This window comes from Anabas testudineus, chromosome 3, assembly GCF_900324465.2.
Source record: "Anabas testudineus chromosome 3, fAnaTes1.2, whole genome shotgun sequence".
NCBI classification, from domain to species: domain Eukaryota; kingdom Metazoa; phylum Chordata; class Actinopteri; order Anabantiformes; family Anabantidae; genus Anabas; species Anabas testudineus.
Window position 1 is genome coordinate 18,520,996 of NC_046612.1, and position 25,112 is coordinate 18,546,107.

Sequence of the window (25,112 nt, forward strand, 5' to 3'; positions counted from 1 at the left end):
TGTTGTTCTGTTGTCACAATTCATGGGCCTTGATGTATTGTTTATGCATTTGCTTTTCTGCCTTCTGTTTTAGAAACAACTTCCAAACAACCCAACTCTCCTTCACCTGGTTAGAGATGTTAAACAGGTAGAGTTAGCCCACTTTGTTTTCCTTTAACTGATGTTAGTCTGCTCAGTTTAATTTCATTCATTTGGTTTCTGTGTCTCTTTGCAGAGTCATCTTCCACCAAATTATAAAATCACTCTGATCGACGTGGGCCTGGTTATCGAGTTCCTCATGGGTGGAACTTACAGGTGCAACTACACCAGGAAACGCTTCCGAATCATTTACAACAATCTCCATGGCAGCAACAGGGTGAGTCTGAACAGATGTGTCTTTATAGCAAGCTCCAAAATGTACTTTATGGTGTTTGAAGATGCAGCAAAAAAAGCTACAGTAGCAATTCATTTATTAGACTAATGACTTAAGGCTTTAAATGTATTGTGAAATAAAGTTTATAAGAAACGTTAGTAAAAGAAAATCAATGGAATCTGAACTTTTATTTATTTATTTATTTATTTATTTTCGACACAGAGGTCAGGGCGTCACACAGCAGGTCCTGGTTCTCAATTGAGGAAAAATCATGAGTCTTTCAGCATGCAGGCTGACAAGAAGGAGAAGACCAGACACAACCACTTCATCAAGACTGCACAACCATACAAACCTAAGGTATACAAATTTGAAAACAAAATTGAATGCCTCAGACTTGAGCAGCCCACAGCCATACCCTTCTACTCCTCTCACTGTTCCTACCCTCTGCTTGTAGCTTGAGTCTTCCACAGAAACGAACAAAAAGAGCAAAGAAGAGATTGTGGACATAGACGACCCAGAGACACGGCGGTTTCCATACCCTTTCAATGAGCTGCTTGTATGGGCTGTGCTAATGAAGAGGCAGAAAATGGCACTTTTCTTCTGGCAGCATGGCGAGGAGAACATGGCAAAGGCATTGGTGGCTTGTAAACTCTGCAGGTCTATGGGCTACGAGGCCAAAAAAAGCGACGTGGTGGACGACACGTCAGAGGAGCTCAAGGAGTACTCAAAGTAAGTCAAATATCTATACGAGCTCAGTTTCTTTCAAAACCTCAAGTTAGGTGCCTTGCTCAGTCTGCTGATGGTTTTCAGTGAGTTTGGGACGTTAGCAGTGGACCTGCTGGAGCAGTCCTTCAGGCAGGACGAGACCATGGCCATGAAACTGCTGACATATGAGCTGAAGAACTGGAGCAACTCCACCTGTTTGAAGCTGGCTGTCTCCTCACACTTACGTCCTTTTGTGGCTCATACCTGTACCCAGATGTTGCTGTCAGACATGTGGATGGGAAGACTGAACATGCGCAAGAACTCCTGGTACAAGGTTCATGTTCCATCTAGATTTTATTTTTATTAACTAGTAAAAAGCCAGGGTAATCTTTTTTTGTTTTTGGATTCAGCATTGCTTATAGGGTTTTATTGGATGTTGGGGTTTAATTAGAATTTATAATAAACATGTAGTATACTTTAATATCTTTGTTTGTGGAAGTTTTGGTAACAGTTGCAGTGTTGAGAACAGTTCTCAGTTGCTGGTCGAGTTGCAGTTGATGTTGAAGTGTCGCATGATTCCAGATTTTACATAAAATAAAAACTTTATTTTTAGGGGTTAACTTGTTACCTTAAGTTTACTGCCATGTACAAGGTGCAGACAGTTTCTTCTAGCAGGACCTGTTCTGTGTCAGTCCATTTGAGCTTATGTAGTAAAACACTTGGAATTCATTAGTGTGTATGATTTTTAAAGGGCCTAGTTGACAAATATAAATGCATCCACCCACATAAGGTGTGCGTGTGTGTGTGTGTGTGTGTGTGTGTGTGTGTGTGTGTGTGTGTGTTTGCTCGTCTATAGGTGATTCTCAGTATCCTGGTACCTCCTGCCATCCTACTGTTGGAGTACAAATCCAAGGCTGAGATGGCTCACATCCCTCAGAGTCAGGATGATCATCAGATGACGATGGAGGACAGCGAACACAACTTCCAGAACATAGCTGAAGATATCCAGATGGTTGGTTTTACTTTCTGATTCTATTTATTCTTCTGGTATCTTTTATTTATTTATTTATTTATTTATTTTGATATTAAGGAATTTACTTTAACACTTTTAAAGTGTCCGTGTGTTATAGTTAAAGTAGGCCTTTACTATCCATCATGTTTTTTCTGTTGATTTTGTCCTGCTGTTGGCTGACGGACTTTTTTAACATTTCTGTAGGATGTGTTTAAAGAGACCAGAGCCAGTGACCATGTGGATGGAAAAAGTGACATGGAGACACACATTCGCTCCAGGAACCTGCCGTTAGGAAGGAAAATTCATGCCTTCTACCATGCTCCCATTGTGAAGTTCTGGTCGAACACGGTATGGAGATGACAAGAGAACACACACTAGTTCCACCACTTATACACCCACAATCAATGGGTAAAGAAGTCAGTATCAAGTCAAGCAGTAGCGTGTCATCGAGATTCATTCAGATGGTTCAACTCCATCTAAAGAGGATAAATATTTGTTCTTCAGGAAAGTGGTTGTGACCTGGAATGACAGCCAGTAGGGAAAACAGGTTTGCCGAGTGACTTGAGGTTGTCTCCAGCATGCAGCTATGGTACTAAATAATTAGTAGTTGATCCCTCCTTAGCAAATAAGGCTAATGTGTTGCTAGTTGTTCAGATATAATCATAATGTCACTGAATCGGACATCACGCAGACCATGGCTGTCCCTCAATATCACAAACAGGAGAGAGGGCAAGGTGCAAATTTGTCTTATCAGACACCCACACAGAAAGTAACTAGACACTGCTAATGGAAACACACTTTCTCTGGCTTTGGATATATTGGCAGTGAATGGCTCACACAGTGGACAGATATACATGTATATTCCCACAGTACCCTTCCCACACATACAGGAAAGCTCAGGGGACATGATTATACAACATTGAAAATGCAGTCAGTTTAAATCTCGTTTGGAGCACATTAGCATATGCTTTCCAATAGTGGGATAGCAATGTGATTTATACATTTTATGCATGCATGTATGTATTTATTGTCACATTTTTAGTGAGGCACAGGGTTATCAGTCATCTTTTCTCACATGTTCTTATGTTTATTTATAAACATAAGCCAGAGGCAGGTTCTCAGGGAGCTTGGAGCCTTTGCTGAGAATTTTATTTGCTGAAAATGGGGTGTTTTTCAGGCTGTTCTAGACTAAGAGGTGCTGATACAATCACTGAAACTGCTATTCTACATACCATATCCTGTGCCGACGCTTATCTACATCTACTTTGAACACATGAACTCAGAACTGCAGCAATGACTCACCTGTCTGATGACAATGTCAATGGCCGATTTTCCAAGAGTTCACACGCTGCATGTTAAGGTTCAACAATTTGAAATGGTTGACCTCATCTAAGTGGTACCAAGGACTGGACGTGTATGTGTGTGTGTGTGTGTGTGTGTGTGTGTGTGTGTGTGCGCTCAACTAACCAGCCCACATGGACATTTTCATGCTTTCCCACAGTCTTAGTGTGGTTGACCCAGACTTTAAACAGAAATGATCTCTTTTGTGCAAACATCAATATGGAGTTGATGTAGCATTGGTTAGCTGTATGTTTCTAGTACTAGTTTCTATACAGTATAAACCAGTCTAAGAATCTGTTATACCAGATCTTACATTTTGTCAAACTGCCTTCAGCTTATATAACAAAGTAAAATGTATAACAGTGGCTACTTTTTTTTACCATTCAGAGGTTTGGGATTTGGGATAGAAGTTTGAATGTGAAAATATAGCAAAATGAACAACTAGCACAGTTTTATATCAGGGTACCATGATGAGGTCCAACTCCTTCACATTGCATCGCCTCAAAATATTTCAGGAAGGAGCCCCTCCTTCTGAACTTGTCTGAATTTTGGGGTTGTTTGTCAATACAGGCCAGTTCTCTCTACATCCAACATGTGTTATGTTTTATATATTTACATTGTTCTCATTTATGACATGAGTAGTTGGAATAATGACAGGATTCCTGAGTTTCCTTTATGTATGTTAAAAAATATGTTTTTGGAGTAGTTTGAGTGTTAATGTTGTGCGTGTCCCACTGTCAGCTCTTCTACCTGGGCTTCCTGATGTTGTACACTTATGTGGTCCTGGTGAAAATGCCTGAGTCTCCTTCTCCTCAAGAGTGGGTGGTCATCCTCTACATCTTCACCTCCGCCATCGAGAAAATTCGAGAGGTATTTGGAACAGACTTCTTCAGAAGCACATTTCCAGGCTCTTTAAATTAAAGTTAACTCACTAATCAACACTAGCTTTTTGTACCAGTTTCTTTGTGTAATCCTGCCATCCAGATTAACTTCACAAAAGACCATTTGATTAATCTTTATTATGATTTGACCTCCTCCTCCTCTTTATGTCTCCAGATGTTCATGTCTGAAGCAGGCAAAATAAGCCAGAAGATAAAAGTGTGGTTCAGCGACTATTTTAATCTTTCGGACTTTCTGGCTATAGTGAGCTTTTTTATTGGCTTTGGCCTAAGGCTGGGCAAAAATAATGCCTTCATCTTTGGGAGGACAGTTTACTGTCTCAATATAATTTTCTGGTATGTGAGACTCCTGGATATTCTGGCTGTCAACCAACAAGCTGGGCCCTATGTCATGATGATTGCTAAAATGGTGAGTTCTTTATTAAATACACATTTTAATTAATATGCTGCACATTAGAGGAAACTTTCTCAGTGAGCTCGAGCATCAGATTTACATGCATACAGTCTTTATGCCTAAATTTCCATTTTACCAACTGTGCCATCAGAGACTGAAAATGCTTTCCAGCAGCGTTTTAGTGTGAGAGCCAAATTGGGCCTCCTGGCTTTTTATTGCGTGCTTAAAACAAGACATAGCAGGCTTAGAAAATTTGGCCCCAGGTTTCATGTTTTAGTCTTGAACGTGCCTGAACAAACTTTCATTGTAAGAGGTTTTAAGCCAAAGCAGGTACTTACAAGAAGTCACAACCGTATGTGTGTACGTAGACAGACAAATGTTTTAAAGGTGTTATTTTCTATCCACGTTTTTCTTCAATTGCTTAGATAATGCAGGCAATCCATTAGATTGACATACTGCTTGTCCACTCCTCCGAGACATAGGACAAGAGGCAATATAGGAATGATGTTGTAATAATACACATATACAGACAAGTTTTTAATTTGACGTTTTGTAGTATGAAATGAAAATCTGTAGACAATTAGCTTAGCTCTGTCTAGTTTAACGACTTCTGTTTAACAAAACATCATCTCTCAAGTTTTCCATTCTTTTGTACTAATTTTATTGATATTAATATTAACGTCTTATATCACTACTGTGTTTATTGTACACCTGGTAGAGTGGTGTTGATCTTTTGATCCAGTTCTCAGCAAGAAATCAAACAAGCCTATTTCTTAAAACATTTAAGTGAAGTTAGTTGTAATTAGGGCATAATTGTAAACTTTCATCTTACATGAAACCTTCACAGGTGTCTAGTAGCATTCAGTCCTTCAAAATCACTGTCCTGGGCATTTTAATACAGGTATTATAAATACTGTTTATATAATGTTTTTACCCAGTCCCTGGAATCAGCTGTTGCTTTGAAACAGGCAACACCAGACCAGCTTTATTTGATACGGGATCCTCATGGTAGATGTCTGTTGGCTATCTTGAAAGTACTGTATAACTTAACTGTAATTGTCATAGTATCAGTCCTATATTTGATTCAGTGTGTGTAACATCTCTTGCAGGTGGCCAACATGTTCTATATTGTAGTAATAATGGCTGTAGTGCTGCTGAGTTTTGGCGTGCCTAGAAAAGCCATTCTGTACCCACACGAGGAACCTAGCTGGAAGCTAGCCAGAGATGTTGTTTTCCAACCATACTGGATGATGTACGGGGAAGTGTATGCTTATGAAATTGATGGTAAGGACAACGAAGGGACTAGTGGTAAGGACTGATTCATGCAGAAGTTATAATTTCTTACTGTGTCATGATAGCTGATTGTCACTCAGACCACCCCCTGGAAATCAAACTCGTGATGGTCCAGTCATAATTCCCCCTCACAATTGCAGGTGACTTTGAGGAGCTCAGGGCTTTTTGCTTCACCACAGCAATTAACTGCTGCAACTTATCTATGAAGCGTCTGGATAAAAGGCAATGATTAAGTGATCATCGCTCGAGTCAGGTGCATTTGAAGCTGAGGTGGAACAAAACACCTGGCTGTGCTCCACAACCTGAGTTGACATTCTGAAGTTTTCCGCACCATTTACATTCACCATGTGCTTTATCATTGTGATTCTAACCTTGCACTAGACAATGTGAATAGTTAGATGTTAATAAGGCAGTGGAAGCTTGAAAAGAAAATATTACGCACAAGACTCAACGTGCTTTGGTTATATTTTGTTATAACTGAGGTATGGAAAGTATTTTATATTGAAATATTTATTTTCTTAACGTTCGTTTCTTTCAAATCTGTTCAATTGACTATAATCAACCTTTTTTCACTTTAGTGGTAAATGTTACCTCTGCTGAGGCAGTATTGTTATTTTTTTATTTTTTTGTTATTTCTTGTTGTTGAAAGTTGTAAATCCAGGGTATGTTGAATGTGTATATCGTTTAAATAATAAATTTAGACATTATATCTTGTGTGTGTCCTAATAGATGTCTTTCTTCACAGTATGTGCCAATGACAGTCAAGTCAAAGACCTGTGTGGGCCAGCAGTGTGGCTGACTCCTTTCCTTCAAGCAGTCTACCTCTTTGTACAGTATATACTAATGGTCAACCTACTCATTGCCTTCTTCAAGTAAGTGCACATTTTGCTGTCAATTGCAGCTTTCAGTATAGAAACATATGTGCACTCTGTAACCCAACCATAGAAAAGGGTTTTGGCTTGGGTTGTGTTACAACTTAAAATAAAAATTAACGTTTATTCTCCTCATAATTTTTGTACTGTCTCTTTTCCAGCAATGTATATATACAAGTGAAGTCCATTTCTAATCTGGTGTGGAAGTACCAACGCTACCACTTCATTATGGCCTATCATGAGAAGCCTGTCCTTCCACCCCCCATCATCCTTCTAAACCATATCTACTCCCTCTTCTGTATGTGTAGAAAGAGGAAAAAGGAGAACACATATGGACCAAGTAAGACCACATTACTGTTTCTGTCTTCCACATGGAAATCGCAGACATTGAGAAGTGTTTTTAAATAAACACAAACACTTAAATTGACTGTTTCACATGAAACTAACAAAGGCTCTCCTACAGTGATAAGCCTCTTGCTCTTTGGTGACTTTTATGTTATTTATTTATTCTTCTTTCTTTTAGAACTGTTTCTCACTGAGGAGGACCAGAAGAAGCTTCATGATTTCGAGGAGCAGTGTGTGGAGACATACTTTCATGAAAAGGACGATCAGTTTCACACAGGGAGTGAGGAGCGTATACGTCTTACCTCAGAAAGGTGGGACAGTTGTTGCCCTTCATTAAGGAAAGGTGGAAAGCTTGTAAAATTGTGTTCACAAATGTTAAAGAATAAGGAGTTATTAAATTTATAGTCATATACAGCTGTGGCCAAAGGTTTTGAGAATGACACAAATATTAATTTTCACAAAAATTCCTGCCTCACCCTTGTCAATAAAAGCCTTTTACACTTGAAATGGTTGTGATATACTTTTCTATAACATTTGATAGAAAAAATCTAAATACTGAGGCAGCTAACTTAAATACAAAATTAAAATTTGTGTCATTCTCAAACTTTTGGACACAGCTGTATATTGAATAGCTGTATGCTGTACACTGAAGATGAAGATGAGACCAAATATAGCACATTTGTATCACAATACAATAGATTCTAAGGTGCTATGTTCTTTGTGGTTTAATATATAGAAATAAAAATGACATATTGCCATAGTTGCATGTATTGAACCAGATATCTAAAACTGTAGCCGACTGAAGCTTCTGTTTGTCATTTCCAGGGTAGAGACCATGTGTTTGCAGCTAAGGGAGGTCGGGAACAAGGTCAACTTCATAAAACGCTCTTTGCACACACTAGACTCTCAGATCGGCCACCTGCAGGACCTCTCGGCTCTGACTGTGGACACTCTAAAGACCCTTAGTGCTCAGAGGGCCTCAGAGGACAGCAAGGTCCATAATCAGATCACCCGGGAACTCAGTGTTTCTAAGAATGTGGTCCCCAGCATCGCCCCTGTGGCCACAGACACTGGCCCCATCTCCAAATCGTCCGTGATAGGCAAACGCAGTGTTGGGGCCTTCTTTGGCTCCTCTTTCCCCCAAGCAGAAGCCAACATAGCAGATTCTCTTTTTGGGATTAGTGTAGGTGGAGGGGCTGGGATGGAAAGTAGCCGGAGGCTCGGGCCCAGCCCTGGAACAGGACTGGGGCTGGACCCCAACCTGAACCCAGCACTGAGTCCAGAGAGGAGGGGGTTGTTTAGACTCGGGACCCTTACTGCAGAGGCTGGCTCCTCAGGCAGTGCCAGCTCCAGTGCCTTTGTCCAAAGTGCTGTGGCCATTTTCCCCACGGAGCTGCGTCTTCGAGGCCACTCTCTCACCCAAAGTAAGCTGACCCGTCCACAAGAGCCGGGCCTTTCCGACTCCCCATCCAGCCTGCCCAACGTGCCCTCCCCTGAGGCTCAGTTCCACATCAGCAGCACCCCTTCCCAGCCTAGTGGCTCCAGCCACCCAGAACTTGCCCTAGCTGGTCTTTACCAGCAGCCCCTTCAGCCAGACAGCATCACTGATGAGTTTGGTGCCTTTGTGGGTAAGTATCAGAATAAAGTTGAATCAGGTGCTGGTGACCAGATAAAAGATGGGAATGCAAACTCTTTTTGTGTGTATCCCACTGTTGTTATCGACTCGCCTTCGGGCTCTGTTCGATCTGCCTGTTTGCCTGTTTGCAATGTGACGCCTGAGAATACAGAGAGGTTAGGAAGTGGGAGGAGATGGGGGGAGATGTGGTACGTCAACGAGGCTTTCCTTGATGATGAGAGCAGACCGGGCTCTCTGAGTATTCAGTGTACGGACACTGTCCCACTGGCTCCTGAAGATGAATCACCAGTGGGTGACACACGTGGAAATGGTGATGTCGCTGCTGTGGTATCCAGGAGACCACAGAGAGGAAGCGCAAGTGAATGGACTGAATTGGGACCTCCACTGTCCTTCTATGGGGGGCAAAGTTTGTCAGAAGTTGCCCTTGACAAAAGGAACATGACAAGAGGGCCAAACATGAGAGGTTTGAGTTTCAGTCTGGAGTTGAGGGCTGCAGGGTGTATGGACATGTCCTCCAGATCAAGATCCTGATCCCAGTAAACCTTTAGCTGGAGCTTCCTCTCTTCCTTCTCTGCTCTTTGGACCTTCTGGTTTTATTCTTTGTTCTTGGGTTGTTCTGAGTTCTTCACTGACTGAGTTTGATTTGTTATGAATGAGTTTGTCTTTTTTGAATAAGAATCAGATGTTTGTTTGAATTGTGATTATTTCACCATCGTGGTGTCACCAGATCAGGCCATGAGTTTGATCTTGTTCTGATTGCAGTTGTCTTAGAATTCACAGTGGGGGTAGTAAACACTCAAATAGCTCTTCAAAATTATTACTAACTCCAGTAGTTTTGGGGGGAAATTGCCACAAAGAAATTACTAGGAAATATGAACATTTAAATTTATTATTAGATGTATTTTTATGATATTGCAAATGGTGCTGTTTCAATTACGCTTGTGTGAGCTGACAGTATTGTTTGTTCCAGGACATAAAGACAGTGTGGACCTCCACCACTCCACACCCAAAGACACTTCCAGCAGTCAGCAAAGCCCAGTCATACAAAGCAGATTGCAGGTGTGTGCTTGTATCTATCATTATATTGTTTGATAAAAAAAAGGCTGATAGCATGTACCACTTTATCCATGTCAATCATATTGATATGTAAAATGTTTTCTGCTGTGTGTCATACTTTGTTTTAAAGATTCTCCAAGTTTTTAAGTCCTTGGTGAGGTATTAAGCCACCCCACTTCAGTGGGCTGTATTGTTTATCAGTTAATGACAAAAACACCACGTCACACCAACAGGTTCCACTTTAAAACATTAGGGGAAACCTACTTTATAATTTAGTCCCATTCATATTAATGAACTTACTGTTGATTATATTTCAGAATAATGCTAACCTTCTTACAACATTTTTGTCTTTCTGTCTGTTTTGTGACTGCAGGCTCAGCCTGAAGGTCACGGTTTTATGAGAACAGTCAATTCCTATGCTGGATTTACAGAACTTGACAGAAATCCAGCTTTTCTCCATCCTGACTCCAGTAAGTTCCTAAAATCCTGCCTTTCATTTAAAGTCTTTAAAAATAACTGCGCACTGTGCACTGCAGCCATTAAACTAGCAAATGTATTTTTTGACGTTTGAGCTCATAAATCTCCAGTGTCTCTGGTAAAACATGATCATTCTTTGTGTATCCGTAGCTCTGACAAAGAAGGACCGGAGCAGAGTGTCAGCTGAAGATATCCTTGTCCACGACGATCCCAGAGCTGCAGTACTGGTAAGAAATGTGTCTGTGTTAGTACAAAGTTAAAAAAATACACTTCTGTAGTAGTTTAACCCTTGCTAACTTTATTAATGCCTGTTTCTGTCACTGTTTAACAACACCTCATTTCTCCACCAGGAAAGAGTTCAGGTCAAATCAGCCCAAGCCAGCAGCCTGTAAGTGTCCTGGCCATCATAATGATCCACTACTGCCTAACGTTACAGAGACTTCAAGTGAATTCAGTTTATTTTATGTCAGATTTAAATTAAAGTCTGGTGCTTCTTAGTCTCACTTATTAAAGCACACAGTGATGTCAGTGCATTACAAGTTCCTGTGTAGATTTGTAGACACTGACAATGTATACATGTAATCTTGTGTGTTTTGTTGATTTAATGTCTTTCTGTTGTCTGTGTCTTGTTCTTTGTCAGACGTGCCCCTGGGGACGATGCACTAAATGGTAAGAAATGTACTTTCACTGTTGCAGATAGTGTCTAGTTTGGTTTAGTTCAACAGACTTGTTCTCTCTGCAAATTGACCTTTGCATTCAAAAAGTAATCCATATTGTAACAGGGATCACAAAAACAATTTTCCAGTAAACAACTTGTGTCAGCTTTTTACTGGAAAACTGTTTGTGGTTTCATCGTGATTTGATTTTACACTAATCATTACAGAAAACTGTCTCAGACAATATAAAGAGAATGTGTCCAGGCACTTAAATAATAAGTGTATCTGAAACAAAGAAAGGTTGAAATTTTTTATGGAAAATCAGAAAATGAACAGAGTGAGAACTGTAAACATTTTTCACGTATGTTTCTGGATGACATCTTCACTGTACTTTTCTTTTTCTGTGGCTACAGCTGCAGTTTCTCTCTACATGCCACGCCACAGCCACCTGGGACCCAGAAAGGACTGTGAGTAACATTTTACTTTCTGGAAGTCTCATTGTGCTGTGTGAAATTATTGAGCACAAAATTACAAAATTGTGATAATAATTAAAATTTTTACTGGTTGCAGCTCCACTCTCAACTTTTTTGCACCAGAACAAATGCTAAACTGATGATACTAAAAATGAAAAAGTTTGAATTAAGTAAGAGTGGCTTACTGTTTTTGGGGGGTTTGTGTTGTCCCAAGACAATTAATATTCAAGAAACCTAAGAACCTATCCAAGAAATCTGTTCTATATGTTCTAATTCAAAGACAGAAGGCTACAAATATAAAGAACATTGCAGAGCAAGAGTTGCGTTTCTGTGTTTGTTTGTGTTGTGAGGCAACATAGTGACATCTACTGGTGGATACTGGATGAGCTCAGGAATGTTTCTGTTAAACGAATATGCCCCAACAAGTGCTCAGGTGTAATATGAACGGTCTCTGGAAAGTTTTGAAACCGTACTGTATTTACAGTTCTCTTGTTTTTCTATGTAGCTATTGGCTCCCCTTTCAAGCCCATGGAGAGCTACCAGTACTCAGGTGAGACATAGACTTGAACACATGTACTCTAGGGATGAGGCTAACTTGTGTTTTTCATGGGTTTAGTTGCTAAAATTAGTGACTTTTAAAATTAGTGGATTATTTTGTTTAAATATGGCATGTTATTAAATTTCAGCTGAGGCAAAGACCAATAAATGATGCTTGATAAATAATTTCACTCCTCTCCTGCAGTCTTAACTTGTGTGTCCATTTATAAATGTGTTTATTTATTTTTTTGTATGTGTGTGTGTGTGTGTGCACTTTTTCTCTTCTAGCTGTTGAGCGCAACAACTTGATGAGGCTGTCCCAGAGTATCCCTTTCACTCCTGTGCCCCCTAGAGGTAAGACTGGATCACTGTGCATTCTCGTGTGCATGTCAGGTCTGGCAGAAACGGTGCAAACACTTCTGAGAAGTGACAGCAGGCAGTTAAGGAATGAGGAAGTATGAAGCCAGATAAGAGATGTGCCCTCCCACACTTTAAGCTGTTACTGTTGCTTTACAATCCTCCTCAAGCTGTAAATGAACAACGTATTAGTGGTATGTTTACAGTTGTAGCTGACATTTAATTTAATTAGATTAGACACTTTTATCCAAAGCGACTTACAAATGAGATACAAGGCAAAATATCTAAGCCAAGGAGAAAAACATTAAGTGCAATTTTTTTAATTAATCATTTTTTTATTTATTATTAAGGCTTAAGTGCAGAGAATGAAACTGTTTTCTGCAGATTTTTGAAAATTGGGAGTGAGGCTGCTTTGTATGCAGAGGTTGGTAGATTGTTCCACCATCGCAGAACCACTGAACTGAATAGTTTAGCCTGGGATCTTTTGGTGTGAGGTGAGGGGACCACAAGACGTCGTTCACTGGCAGAGCGCAGAGAATTAGAGGGATTGTAGTCACGGATGAAGGAGTTCAGGTTGGCGGGTGCTGTTGAGTTGACCACTGAGCGAAGGTCAGGGCAGCTGCAGGAAGCGAGTGCAGTGTGGTCTGAAGAGTAAGAGTGGTGTCCCGCGTTCCTTTTTTGTGGGCTGATTAAAAATGATATGTGCTGCTGTATATTGAATCATCTGGAGGGGTTTGATAGTGCATGCTGGTAACCCCGTCAGTAAGATAGACCAGACGAGATATGACCAGGATTTATTAATAAACATGTCTGACGTTTTAAACAGAAATGGTGAGTGTATATGTTGTTAGAGCATTATTGTTACAGACTCTACTCTAATTTTAATCTTAATTTTGATGAAATGGATAGTTTAATTTGACTTTGTTGCACAGTGGCTCTTTTTTGACAGTATAAACACAAAGGCAGAGACATGTGTGCCTTTAACTCATTTGACTGTGTTTCTGCAGGAGAACCAGTGACTGTGTACCGTCTGGAGGAGAGCTCGCCCAACACTATCAACAACAGCATGTCTTCCTGGGCCCAGCGGGGCCTCTGTGCCAAAATAGAGTTTCTCAGCAGGGAGGAGATGGGCGGAGGACTGAGACGGGCCCTAAAGGTGCTCTGCACTTGGTCAGAGTACGACATACTGAAACCAGGACACCTGTATATAGTCAAGTCTTTCCTTCCTGAGGTGGTTCAAACTTGGCAGAGCATCTACAAAGAAGACACTGTGCTGCACCTTTGTCTCAGGGTAGGCAGCACTAATGCATCATCCTGTTGTACTGTTAACATTAGGGGTGATACATCCACAAAAGATGCCTGAAAATAAAAACTTAAATCAGTAGATTTAATTTGCACAAAGAAGGTCGATTTGGGAATAAACAGTAGTGAGTCTGTGTCAGTGAACTGTCCCTACCATTATTTTACTGATCCCTTTTTATTTAACTCTACATAGTGTGTGTAAGTGGTGAGGTCTCTGCAGATGTTTTCTGCAAAACATTGGGATATGGTGGATACTCCAGCATCTGGCAACCCTCAACTTCACACTGTGTTATGCATGTTGACTAGCTGCAACCCAATTGAACTAATTTTATACACTGTCTGGCCAAAAATACAGTGTAGTACATACAATACAGTAATAATTCGTGGAGAACCTTTTTCTTGTATTACAGCATGTATCCACTGTGGAGTTACAATAGGTTTATGCATTGTCACCACAACCATTTCAGAAATGTGTAAAAAATTAGGTCTCAGGCTCCCAGAACTACTTTTTCACAGCTAATTTTTCAGAGCTTAATGAATCCTGTCTTTTTGGAATGTGCATGTGCCGTCAGAAAAGGAACAAAAAAACGTTAAAGGAAAGATCTAACGAGAACATCCTGGTTGTCAGCTGACCTCATTGTGTTGCCAGTTGAAACATATTGATTACTGCAGTAATCATCAAAAAGAAAGCTCTAACAGCTGTTATGTATAAATGTTAGGCGGGTTGAATGTGTGAGAAACACAGACACCTCCGTAGCACTCTATGACTAACATCTTTGTGATAGAACAGTTAGACTGAAACTACTCTGAGTAAAAGGCATGTGACCGCCTGCTTGGTGAGCACAAGGAAAACGGTTGAATAAACTCGCTGGGCAGAACTCTACTCACTGTCCAAACACGAGACCCTGCTCATAGGAATCTGTGTGGTGAAGGATGGTGGTGGCCAACATCAAGGTCCATCTCATCAGCAGTGACAGGAAGCCTGGTCGGAATGAGTGAACCATATAGTTAGGACAATGCCACATTAGGTTTAGGATTTAAGTTTTTGACCATCTTGTTGTGGCCCTGGCTAAGCATGTTCTGAGCTCTAAAAGGACAAAGCTACATCATCTCCCTATGATTTGATTGTCACATCATACTAAAATGTAAATTACATTGTAGTTGCACTTGTTTATTTTGGCCTTCTGATAAAATGATAAAACTAACCCTGCACACTTGGTTTGCAGTATGTGTTTCTGTGGTTTGAACACGTCTCTGCAGCTTTTATACATCGCAGCACTCTTCTGTTTTACATTTAGAAGTGTCAAATCACCCTCTAATGAGAACGTGATCAGTTCGCACGTCACCCAAAATGCAGTGTTTGACAGTCGTTTTTAAGGTTTGTGAAGAGCACATAAGCGTGGTTAAAAACGTTAGAGCCACAAAATGTTTTTGTAAAATGTGAATGTGTTTGCTCATATTAACGCTTCAGTGTGTCTGTATGTAAGAATTAAACTAATGTTACCTAATATGAAATGTGATCTGTTGTTTCCTTGTGGCACTCCAGGAAATTCAACAACAAAGAGCTGCTCAGAAGCTGACATTTGCCTTCAACCAAGTCAGGCCAAAGACAATTCCTTATTCACCGAGGTATGTGTTCATGCAAAAGTGCCAGCAGGAAGCAGACACAGGCCCATTCACACACCTACAGTATCATTGCTGTTTTATGCTTTTCCATATCTCGTCATTATCTGGTGTATGGTGTCCATGGTCAGATTACACAAAGTTGACTTATGTCATTGCGGTTTGACCAGTGATTTACATTTTTGGCAAATCATTTGAATGTTTACCAAATGGTTGCAGGTGCAGCACAGTGATGTAGTGGTTAGCGCTGAAGAACCCGGGTCCAAACCCACAAATCCTGCTCAGCCAGGAGCCTTTTCTCTGGTTACTCTGGCTTCCTCCATATGCATTGAATATTGAAAGGTCGTCTATGTCATGTGGGCCCTGTGATAGACTGGTGGTCCATCCAGCACTGCACTGTGCCCCTTAACCACAGGATAGTTGCACTTTTCACACCTCAAATTAAATTAAACAGAGGTGTGAAAAGTTACAGGATGTTCATCAGCTGGCTCCAGAAGCTAAATAAACTAACAGTAGCTTTACAATTTCACTTAATTTTCCTTTTTATTGTATGAAATGTCAACAGTTTAGCCAGGATCAGACCTAAAATACAACAGCAGAAAAGATGAAGAGTCTCCCCACGAACCTAGAGAAAACACACACACACTTGTTCCATCATGAATTTAAATAGTGGAATTTGCATTAATTAGCGACAACCAGTCTGAGCCACTGTTTAACATTTTAAGCAGGAAACGATTAACCTACAGGCACAGTAGAGCGCAGGGAGAAAGTCCTGTAATGGATCCTGGACGGTGTCGTTGGAAACACTGGAAACAGCACTCTGACTATTAATGCATCTGTTTCTGTCCAAATAACGTAATCCACTGTTGAACATGTGACTGTTGGGAATATTTTTTGGGAGGCTTTCACACACATTAGGCTGATGATTTAGAACTTTGTTGTTGTTTAATATGGATAACAAACAACACAACAATAAAATATGAAATGTCACAAATAGCTGACAGACATGGATTCACTTTAGTGACCAGTGCACTGATATATATTCTGGGAGTTGTTGGATATTATTATTATTCATTCTTCATTATTTTTGTTGTTTGTTTTTTTGCTTGCTTACATTGTGTGTAAAGTAACAAGTCAAGTGTTACGATGTACAGTCGTAAACCAGTCTCATCTCACCTGTTTTCCTGCGTACTGCTGGCTCTGTGTGGACGAGCTGAGCTCTGCCCTCGGTCACAGAGACACAGAGAGGAGAGGCTCTTCAGATGTGCTCATCTCACTCGCTGCTCTTTTTTGAGTGCAAATAAAATACATCCCTGTGACTTGTCACTCGCACTGGTGCACTCAAGTAATTCTGCACATTCATCTCAGTGATTAACAGATGCTTGTACGTGTGAAATCCTCCCAGTGAAGGCTGCACGTGTCTGCAGACACTTTTTATTAGTTGGCCTACTTGACTGTAGACATCAGCCCATGCCAATTTGGTAAAAATAAAATGAATTGTCCATCTGATCAGTCAGTCTCCACTAAATATGATCCCTCTAACATCTCTTCTTGTGGACCTGTGCCCTAACATTTGAGTTCTGTGTTCAGGTTTCTGGAGGTGTTTCTGCTCTACTGTCACTCTGCCGGGCAGTGGTTTGCTATAGAAGAGTGCATCACCGGGGAGTTCAGGAAGTTCAACAACAACAATGGAGATGAGATCGTGCCCACCAACCTCCTGGAGGAAACCATGCTGGCCTTCAGCCACTGGACATACGAGTATACCCGCGGAGAGCTGCTGGTGCTCGACCTGCAGGGTAAAAAAATCTTGGCACACACAAATAATACAATTTAAGATGCAGTGAAGGTAATTTATAGGAGAAGGGGTGTGTGTTTTAAGATGAGAGGGTTGAACAAAGGATTTGTTTGTTGTTTACCTGTGTAGGTGTTGGGGAGATTCTGACAGATCCATCAGTCATAAAGAGTGGTGAGAAGGGGTAAGTCCAAATATTTAGGCTCAAACATATTTTTAACCATAATAGGTACAAATTTCTGAAACTCTCTGAATGATTTTTCTGTCACTTCAGATCTTATGATATGATATTTGGACCGGCCAACCTGGGGGATGATGCTATTAGGAACTTCCGTGCAAAACACCACTGCAACTCTTGCTGCCGGAAACTCAAACTTCCTGGTGAGAGATATTTTACAGCTGCTGTTTTGTCATCATTCCTGTAGAAAATTACTGCTCAGCTGTGCTCAAACACCATCTGTTTTCAGAATTTCCATGCTACTCTGCAGCTGTTGTTGTTTTTACGAAACATTAAAGTTCAGGTCATAACTACGTTTGTGTAGTTTCACATTATAAAGTTTGAATCTGTAACAGAGCTGATGTTTTCTATTCATCAGATCTGAAGAGGAACGACTACACACCAGATAAGGTGACGTTCCCACAGGACGACCCTCCCAATCCAGGGGGAGGCGTCAAGGAGTCCCGCCAATCAATGAAGGTGATGCTGTGATCTGTTTAAACAGAGAGAGTTGCTGTTCTGATCAGTTTTAGTCGAAGCCAATGAACAGAGAAGGAGCGCCCAATCAACTGGAAGAATCACACCTGGTTGCCATGGAAACCAGTGCATGCAGACTGTGTCATGTTTTTTTTTTTTTTTTTTTTTTTTTTTTGTTGGTCTCACCAAGATGCTGTGTCATACACAATTCAACCATCTTAACCTTTTAGTTTTTTAGGACATATTGGGAGGGGGGTGGGGGGGTGCTATTTTTTACTCATTTATGAATATATAAATATATACACAAAAAAGAATATATCACCAGGTACAATATCATTGCAGAGGGTTTATTATTTATTATGAAATTTAGGAAGTTGCCTTGTTTTAACAAAAAAAGAGGAAAAAAAAAGAATATAAGTGCATTGTACATCTGTTACAGCAGCTTCAGAGAGGACAGTCTTCTGAGAATGAGACACTGCAACACTGCAGTTTGCAAACACTTCATTTTTATAAATGTATAAAGACTTGTATCACAGCTTTTTGTCTCTTAGTTAATGGAAATATAAACATGCATTTGGAAATCTTGTAAAATATGGGCAGATTGCAATGCAACTTTTACAGAAAAACACATGTCATTTTATTGTATTGAAAGTGTGTCCACCAAAATATCACCAATAGTTTTTATTGTTACAAAGGTACTATTGCTATATCTTTGTCATCAACTATTGTATGAGCAAATTACAATCTAGTGTATCTTATAGATACTGTTGTCTGGCATGAGCTGAACAGATAAAAATATTTTATTCAGGGGAAGTGACGAACATAAGGGTATTACTGTATACATTTTGTACTGATATCATTTTAAACAAATAAAATGTTAAATGTTAAAAAGCTCAAGTCTCACTGTGTTTAGGAATTTGAACCTTTTTGCAGCCAACAAATTTACATTTAAAGATTTTGTTGTTTTTTGAACTGAAATAATTAATCGTGGTGTTTTGATAGTTTGTCATTTTTTAGCAAAACTGCTGTAAGTTGCTGTTAAACATTTAAATTGTTGCTGAAATGAAGGACTGGTTCTTCATTTGTGGAAAGAGATAGGGAACCTGGTGTTTCACATTCCTCAAATGCTGGTGTTTGAACTCCCACACAATGACGTCCATTGATCTGCCTCTGAACACGCTGACAGACTGCTCACCTGTGTGATATGATGTGTTGGCTGAGCTCAGGACACTGTGCTGTTTGTCTAAAAGGAGAAATGTCACAGGGGTCTGACTGCGAGGTGTGCAGCAGGTTGAGTAGCGGCGGGTAAAGCTACCGATTCTCGGGTTGGTGGGTCATGTTAACCTGCTCTGCAGTAACACTATTTCTTCCTCCTTTTGCACTTTTCAACATATCACTTCAGTATATGAAATAATCAGTTGGGCAGGTGGTCAGTTCAAATGAAGTTATCATGCATAAACTGAACAGAGTGGACGTCCCTCCCACTGGGAGTGGTTTATGAAAGAGAGAAGTGTTACAATGATGTGTGTTTTATGCAGATCAGCTTCTGAGTCAAAGTCTCTACAGGTTTGTACAAACTAACTGCACAGTGATGGCTGCAGTTACCATTGAATACTGGTAAGTTTCTATCTTCATTGCAAACCTCCGTTCTATTGTGCTTATTCATACTATAGTTGTCTCTGACTGGAATGACCCCATTCACTCTGAGAGAGAGAGGTTTTAGATGGCAAATAACGCAGTAGTCATAAGAGAACAGACAGGAAATACATGTGGTTTACTTTGTAGAAGTTTGTCTGAAAAGACTTCCTGTGTATCAGGTGTTTGATATAATGTAATATTTATCTTTAATTAAGGTGAAGTAATGGTAATGTTAGATTTTCAACTCTTTGTTCAACTTGTACATTGAGTACATATTTTACATCATCATATTCATTGCGTCTAGAAATGCAAAACGTGTTTCTGTACATAAAGACTCAAATAACCATGAAGTATGTCTGCATGGTTCACAGTACAATGAGTCGTGCTTTTACTGTTTTGTGATAAAGTAAAGGATGAAGTTATGCGTACCGCTACCAGGAACTAGCCAGTACCATCAGGCAGGTCCCTGGTGTGAAGGTGACAGGAGTGAAAGGGAGGCCAGGTAAGCTGCTTTACCTTTCTCTACGTATACTGACCATCTATGGAGACTGATTTCTGCCAAAAAAATAAATAAATAAAACCACTCAAATGAGTCATCAAGCAAAATAATGAGCTACTGTTTTCTGACACAGTGAAAACAATCAAATTGTGTTTCTTTATTGGTTAGTTATCACATTTACTATATTAAAAAAATATATATAATTTTGTTTTGATGGGAACATCTTGAGTCTGATTGAAGATGCAGTTTTACGTTAAAGACAACAGTCGTTTGACAACCACGAGTGTTAACTGACTAAAAGCTTGTTTTTCTTTGTCTGAGATGATCAGAAATGATGTCGTACCAGTCGACAGCCTCCAGTGCTGCAGGATAATCAGACGCACCATTTGAAGTAGTGATATAACAGCAGCATTAACAGTCACAACAACAATGCATGTGCTATAATTTACATGGTAGAACTTCCTTTTTTTGTATTACAGTTTCACCTGTTCACATTTAGTAGGCTGAAGATTCCCCACAAGAGGGAACCGTTAACTCGTTCTACCAACGCAACCTGTCCAGCTGCAGCTTTTTTATTTATTTATTTCTAATAAATGCACTTTCACTACCTGTGTTTCACCCCCACAGACTCCTTTGAGGTATCTGTGAATGGCGAACTGATCTACTCCAAGCTGGAGACCGGATCATTTCCTGATGCTCAAGAGGTGAGCGTGTCAGTGAAGTAGATTTCTGCCGTTTTTAAAAAGGGACATTTTATTTAAATGGCATAAAGCTCTGTGTTATTGCAACATTTGCACAAGTTGCACTCGCACAAGAAAATACCATGGAAGATTGCAGAGTCGATTGCATTCTCACCAACATGCTTCAGAGGAAATCTACGCCGACTTACTTGAATTTAGTCTCTGTGGTCGTCAGATGTGTGATTTCAGAGAATGTAACATAAGCAAGAGAATTAAACTACATGAATTGCACTAACTTCTAACATACTTGAACATGAACACTTGGTCAAGGAATCAGCAAAGCAATTAAATAAATGGGCAACGTGTGTGTGTGTGTTTGTGTGTGTGTGTGTGTGTGTGTGTGTGTGTGTGTGTGTGTGTGAGAGCAGATGGCAGACACGGTGGGGAAGATGGTCAACGGAGACAAAGTGAAGAAAACACCAAAGAAGAACAAATGCCTTCTCTGTTAGAGGATAAAACAACAAATATGATGATGATAATAATAATAATAATGGTGTCAGGAGAAGATGGGACCGCTGTGTCTTCACTGTGAATCCAGACGGACGATGAGAGCAGCTCCAGGCCCTGATCTGCACTTCTGTTTATGAATGTACACACTCAAATACCCCAGGTGTGTGCACGATGCCAGGCCAGAAGCTTTTCGGCCGACCGGTTTGCTCTTATCGTGCCTGTATTCGGCTGCATTTAGTAAGAAATTGAGAGGTCAAAAATATATTTATAGCCACAATTAATGCATGTACATAACTCCAAACATTGGGTCTGTGCTGTGAACGTACATGGACCCTTAACCTCCTATTAGCTTAGCTTAGCTTAGCATAAAGCCTGGCTTTGTAGTGTTAGTGGGTTTATGTGCTCATGTGTCAATCTTCTAATCTGACCTTCAGCGAGAAATAGAATAAATGTATTTCCTTAAAAAAAACGTAATTCTTAGTGTGGTTGCAGAAAGAATACGCACAACTATGCCCCAAAAAAATACAAGATGACCATTTGCACAGAACCTCAAGAGTCAAACTTGTGTGTTTATAAAGTATTATGAATTACCTAATGAATGCTAACATGCCAGACATATTTTATCTTCATACTTGTTATAAATGCTGTATTTAAAAAAAAAAAAAAAAAGACCTGCATAGTTTTTTTTTTTCACAATTAAAGGACAATTTCACTCATTTCAGCTTGATTCCTGTGGTTCTAATTTTGAGAATATGTGTATGTGAATTGTTTTACATCCCTCTGTCCTCCACACGACAAGGGCAAAAACATTTTTTCACAAATATAATAAAAAGGTTTCTTAACTGCTGATTCACAGGTGTCGGGATCCAAAGTCCTGAACGTTAAAACAGGTCAGTCTCTAGTCAGTGAACAGAGCCGACAGTCAGATACAAGCGTCTACATCAGTTTAGAAAAACGAGTGAATCAACCAGACTTCCTGAACCGATAAAATAAATCCTATCTGAAAGATCATGGTGGGATGGAAATGCATAGCTTCCTGTTTTAACTCCTTTATATTATGTTGGGTTGTTTCATTTACTGCTCTGAATTATTTATTCTGCAAAACAACCAGTAACTATAGTTTCAAACAAAGGCGGTAGAGAACTTTTTTTTTTTTTTATTGTCTGATAATGAAGTATAAGATGAAACTACTCAAGCAGTTACAGCGGCCATGTCCATATAATCTCTGCACCATATAATCCAAAACAAAAATTAAAATAACAACAGATAGCAGCAGCAGGTTACTTTGCTCCGTCGGGGTTCCACCAGTAGAGAAAATATACTATCAACAGGAAACAGATACCCACATCAGAGGCTCTCATAGTTTCACAAATGATGAGAGCGACACTGTCTGCTGTAATGGAGAAACACTCGGCGTGGGAGTGTGTGAACCGTGTGTGTTGAAACGAACCCTTATACCGTGGCAAAAGATCAGTTTCAGTATGAGTCGGGCTCACACACACTCGCCTTCTTTGTAAAGGACAAGTGCGTGACTTAACTTCTTCTCTCGTCTGCTTCTCTGTGAAGCCGTGTTTCCAGTCTGTTGGCTTTAACTGTCTGAATATGCTCAATTGTCGGCTATTTCATGTGGAAATGCTTTTGCGTTTTGATGTAGCATATTATTAGAAAATTGGCACATACAAAACACTGGTCCCCTAATGACTTAGTGTTTATTTGGTAAATATATAGAAACCTATAGTGCTGAAACAGGTAAATAACACATGTAATAAGTGAGTAAATGCAGGGAAACTTTGATTTAATTGACCCAAGTTCAATTGTCCACTATCTAGAAATTAAGATGAATATTTTAGAGTAAATTACCTTGTCTTGTGTAGTTACACCCATCTGTAAAGGCTTTATTTTAGCATTTAGCCTACCTCATACATACCTGGTATGCACAGGAATAATTCTCCTCTAGTATATTTCAAGGAAACTAAAAAATACATACCAGCATTTTATTTGTGTTATCAGCTGTGTTTTTAGTGGTATTTTCCATCCTTCTTTGCAGTGAGCTACTCTCCTTGGCTACGTTTACACGCACACAAGTGACCAGATGACGCCAAAATGTTTACATGCACTTGAGAAACCCAGCTTACTGTAAATCTGCATACACGTCATTTCTCAATCTGAGCATGGCTCACATCTGTGCATCGACTCCCCCGCCCCCTCATGTGTTTGTGTAGGTGGACAGAGGTAAAGACAGCGGAGAGAGACACAGCTGAGACAAGCTGCACTGTGCGAAGGCGCAAGGTGACTAATTTGGATTTTTTATGAAACTTTCATACTGCTGAAGCAACTCCAATTTTAGATACCACTCGTCATCGGAAGCTGACACACACACACACACACACACTGCACTTCCGCTCAGTCATTGGGTTTGTGGTAAATGCGTCATGCGACACCCCGTCACAGTGTCAGTGAGGCAACATCGTGGAAGACAGTGCTTATGTTTGTACAGATGTTAGTTTGTCCTATTTTTAGATGGGTTACATGGGTAATTATATATTGAAAAGGTATAACCTCCTGTAGAACAGAGCAATATCAGTCTCTACCAACTCTTAAAGGCCTTAACACACCACGAACAGATAATGGACTTTAAAATTTGTTAGTCAAATGGTTCAGTTTGCCTTCACTCTGCCAACAAAGTTCTGTTTTAATCACACATCCACCATCACTAATAATATAATATTTAGGAGAGCCTCTGTGCAACATAAAGCCTGTAAATGTTTCTTTTCTCTAAAAGTCAGATGCTTGAGGTTTTTTGCATATAGAAAAAGGAAGCTATACCCAGACCGACATGGTTGGAGATAAAACCATGGAAACTGCCGAGACTTCCTCTTACGCTACAGTTTCTGCCTCCTTGCACAGTAAAGCCACATTTTATTCCATAACGCAGAAGAACATACCTGGTAAAAGTTTGTGGTGATTAAATGGAAAAGAGAATAATCTATTACAGACTATATGGCACGAACCATATTATTAAGAAAAGACTTCCTGTTGCGGTACAGACAAGGTGAGATGATGATTTACCTACTTTCCCAGGAAGCACACAACCATATCTGTGTTAGTACCAACCGAAACCTGTTGCCACTACTTTGATAGATAATATAATATCATATTTTACCTGTGAATTCTTCTGTATTACACATAGTAATTGACCCTCTGTTACATCACTGTAATTTTCATAGATTTACCAGGTAAATTCTTAGTAATAATGACATGTAAAAGAATGGGTTACACTTTGTAACATACTTTTGAGCCACTGACTTACATGAAGTTACTTTCTTATCTCTTGTAAAGTGACTTCAGCATTCGTGTCCTGTTTATATTCAAGGAAAAGCAACCCCATGACATAACTAAGCCTCCACCGTGTATCACAGTGGGGATGATGTTCTTGTCCTGGAAAGATTAATTGTTTCTTCTGTGAACACAACACCTTCTAATTTTGTTTCTTTTCATCCAAAGAACTTTTTCCCACATTGCGTCAGCACGTGCAGCAGTTCAACTCCACCCAGTTTTTGTTTTGTGCATGACTTGTTCAAAGGTGGCGTCTCCCTGCACCTTCAGAGATGGAGCACACTGTCATTCAGAAAGTGATGTATAAGGTGTGACAGATCACCGCTGTATCTTAATCTTGAAATTCAGGTAGTATCTGCTCTGAAGTTTGTTTCACAATGTGAACTCTGTTCACTCAGGGCTCGGTTTCAGGCCACATGCAGGGAGGCTGGCTACAGTACCATGAATCTTTGAATCCTTCCTTATTTCCTCACACAACTCTCTTTTTTTTTTCTTATTCTTGTTCCATTTCAGCTTTTTTCAGGAAGAACCGAACATTGTTTCAGACAGTTTTGACCATGTCTGTAAACAATCTACTGTTAATAGTTTATAACGTATGAGTTAGTATCACTGTATACATGTCCAGGTATGTTG

The 25,112-nt window shown here is 39.9% G+C and overlaps 1 protein-coding gene and 1 long non-coding RNA gene across 3 annotated transcripts in view; both read left to right on the plus strand.

The window, feature by feature from the left end:
• Nucleotides 1–18,707, plus strand: part of trpm7 (transient receptor potential cation channel, subfamily M, member 7) — a 37,973-nt gene extending 19,266 nt beyond the window's left edge. Inside the window, exons 13-40 of one of the 2 annotated variants that reach the window (XM_026378947.1) lie at nt 74–127; nt 215–355; nt 575–709; nt 807–1,081; nt 1,163–1,391; nt 1,914–2,069; nt 2,274–2,417; nt 4,152–4,280; nt 4,467–4,718; nt 5,813–5,987; nt 6,742–6,868; nt 7,030–7,208; nt 7,392–7,524; nt 8,039–8,841; nt 9,820–9,908; nt 10,279–10,375; nt 10,533–10,609; nt 10,733–10,770; nt 11,023–11,051; nt 11,452–11,505; nt 12,017–12,061; nt 12,337–12,402; nt 13,413–13,696; nt 15,254–15,336; nt 16,921–17,126; nt 17,255–17,306; nt 17,397–17,503; nt 17,719–18,707. In XM_026378947.1, coding sequence (XP_026234732.1) covers nt 74–127; nt 215–355; nt 575–709; nt 807–1,081; nt 1,163–1,391; nt 1,914–2,069; nt 2,274–2,417; nt 4,152–4,280; nt 4,467–4,718; nt 5,813–5,987; nt 6,742–6,868; nt 7,030–7,208; nt 7,392–7,524; nt 8,039–8,841; nt 9,820–9,908; nt 10,279–10,375; nt 10,533–10,609; nt 10,733–10,770; nt 11,023–11,051; nt 11,452–11,505; nt 12,017–12,061; nt 12,337–12,402; nt 13,413–13,696; nt 15,254–15,336; nt 16,921–17,126; nt 17,255–17,306; nt 17,397–17,503; nt 17,719–17,831 — 4,272 coding nt within the window. In that variant the 3' untranslated portion in view covers nt 17,832–18,707. Of the gene's footprint in view, nt 1–73; nt 128–214; nt 356–574; nt 710–806; nt 1,082–1,162; nt 1,392–1,913; nt 2,070–2,273; nt 2,418–4,151; nt 4,281–4,466; nt 4,719–5,812; nt 5,988–6,741; nt 6,869–7,029; nt 7,209–7,391; nt 7,525–8,038; nt 8,842–9,819; nt 9,909–10,278; nt 10,376–10,532; nt 10,610–10,732; nt 10,771–11,022; nt 11,052–11,451; nt 11,506–12,016; nt 12,062–12,336; nt 12,403–13,412; nt 13,697–15,253; nt 15,337–16,920; nt 17,127–17,254; nt 17,307–17,396; nt 17,504–17,718 lie in introns of those variants that run through there. The other variant, XM_026378948.1, reaches the window with a different exon arrangement.
• Nucleotides 18,708–19,335: 628 nt separating this feature from the next.
• Nucleotides 19,336–21,812, plus strand: LOC113174807. Its single transcript, XR_003299915.1, has 4 exons — nt 19,336–19,433; nt 19,862–19,956; nt 20,581–20,657; nt 21,062–21,812. It is a non-coding gene; the product is annotated as an uncharacterized LOC113174807 (long non-coding RNA).
• The last annotated feature ends 3,300 nt before the right edge of the window (nt 21,813–25,112 follow it).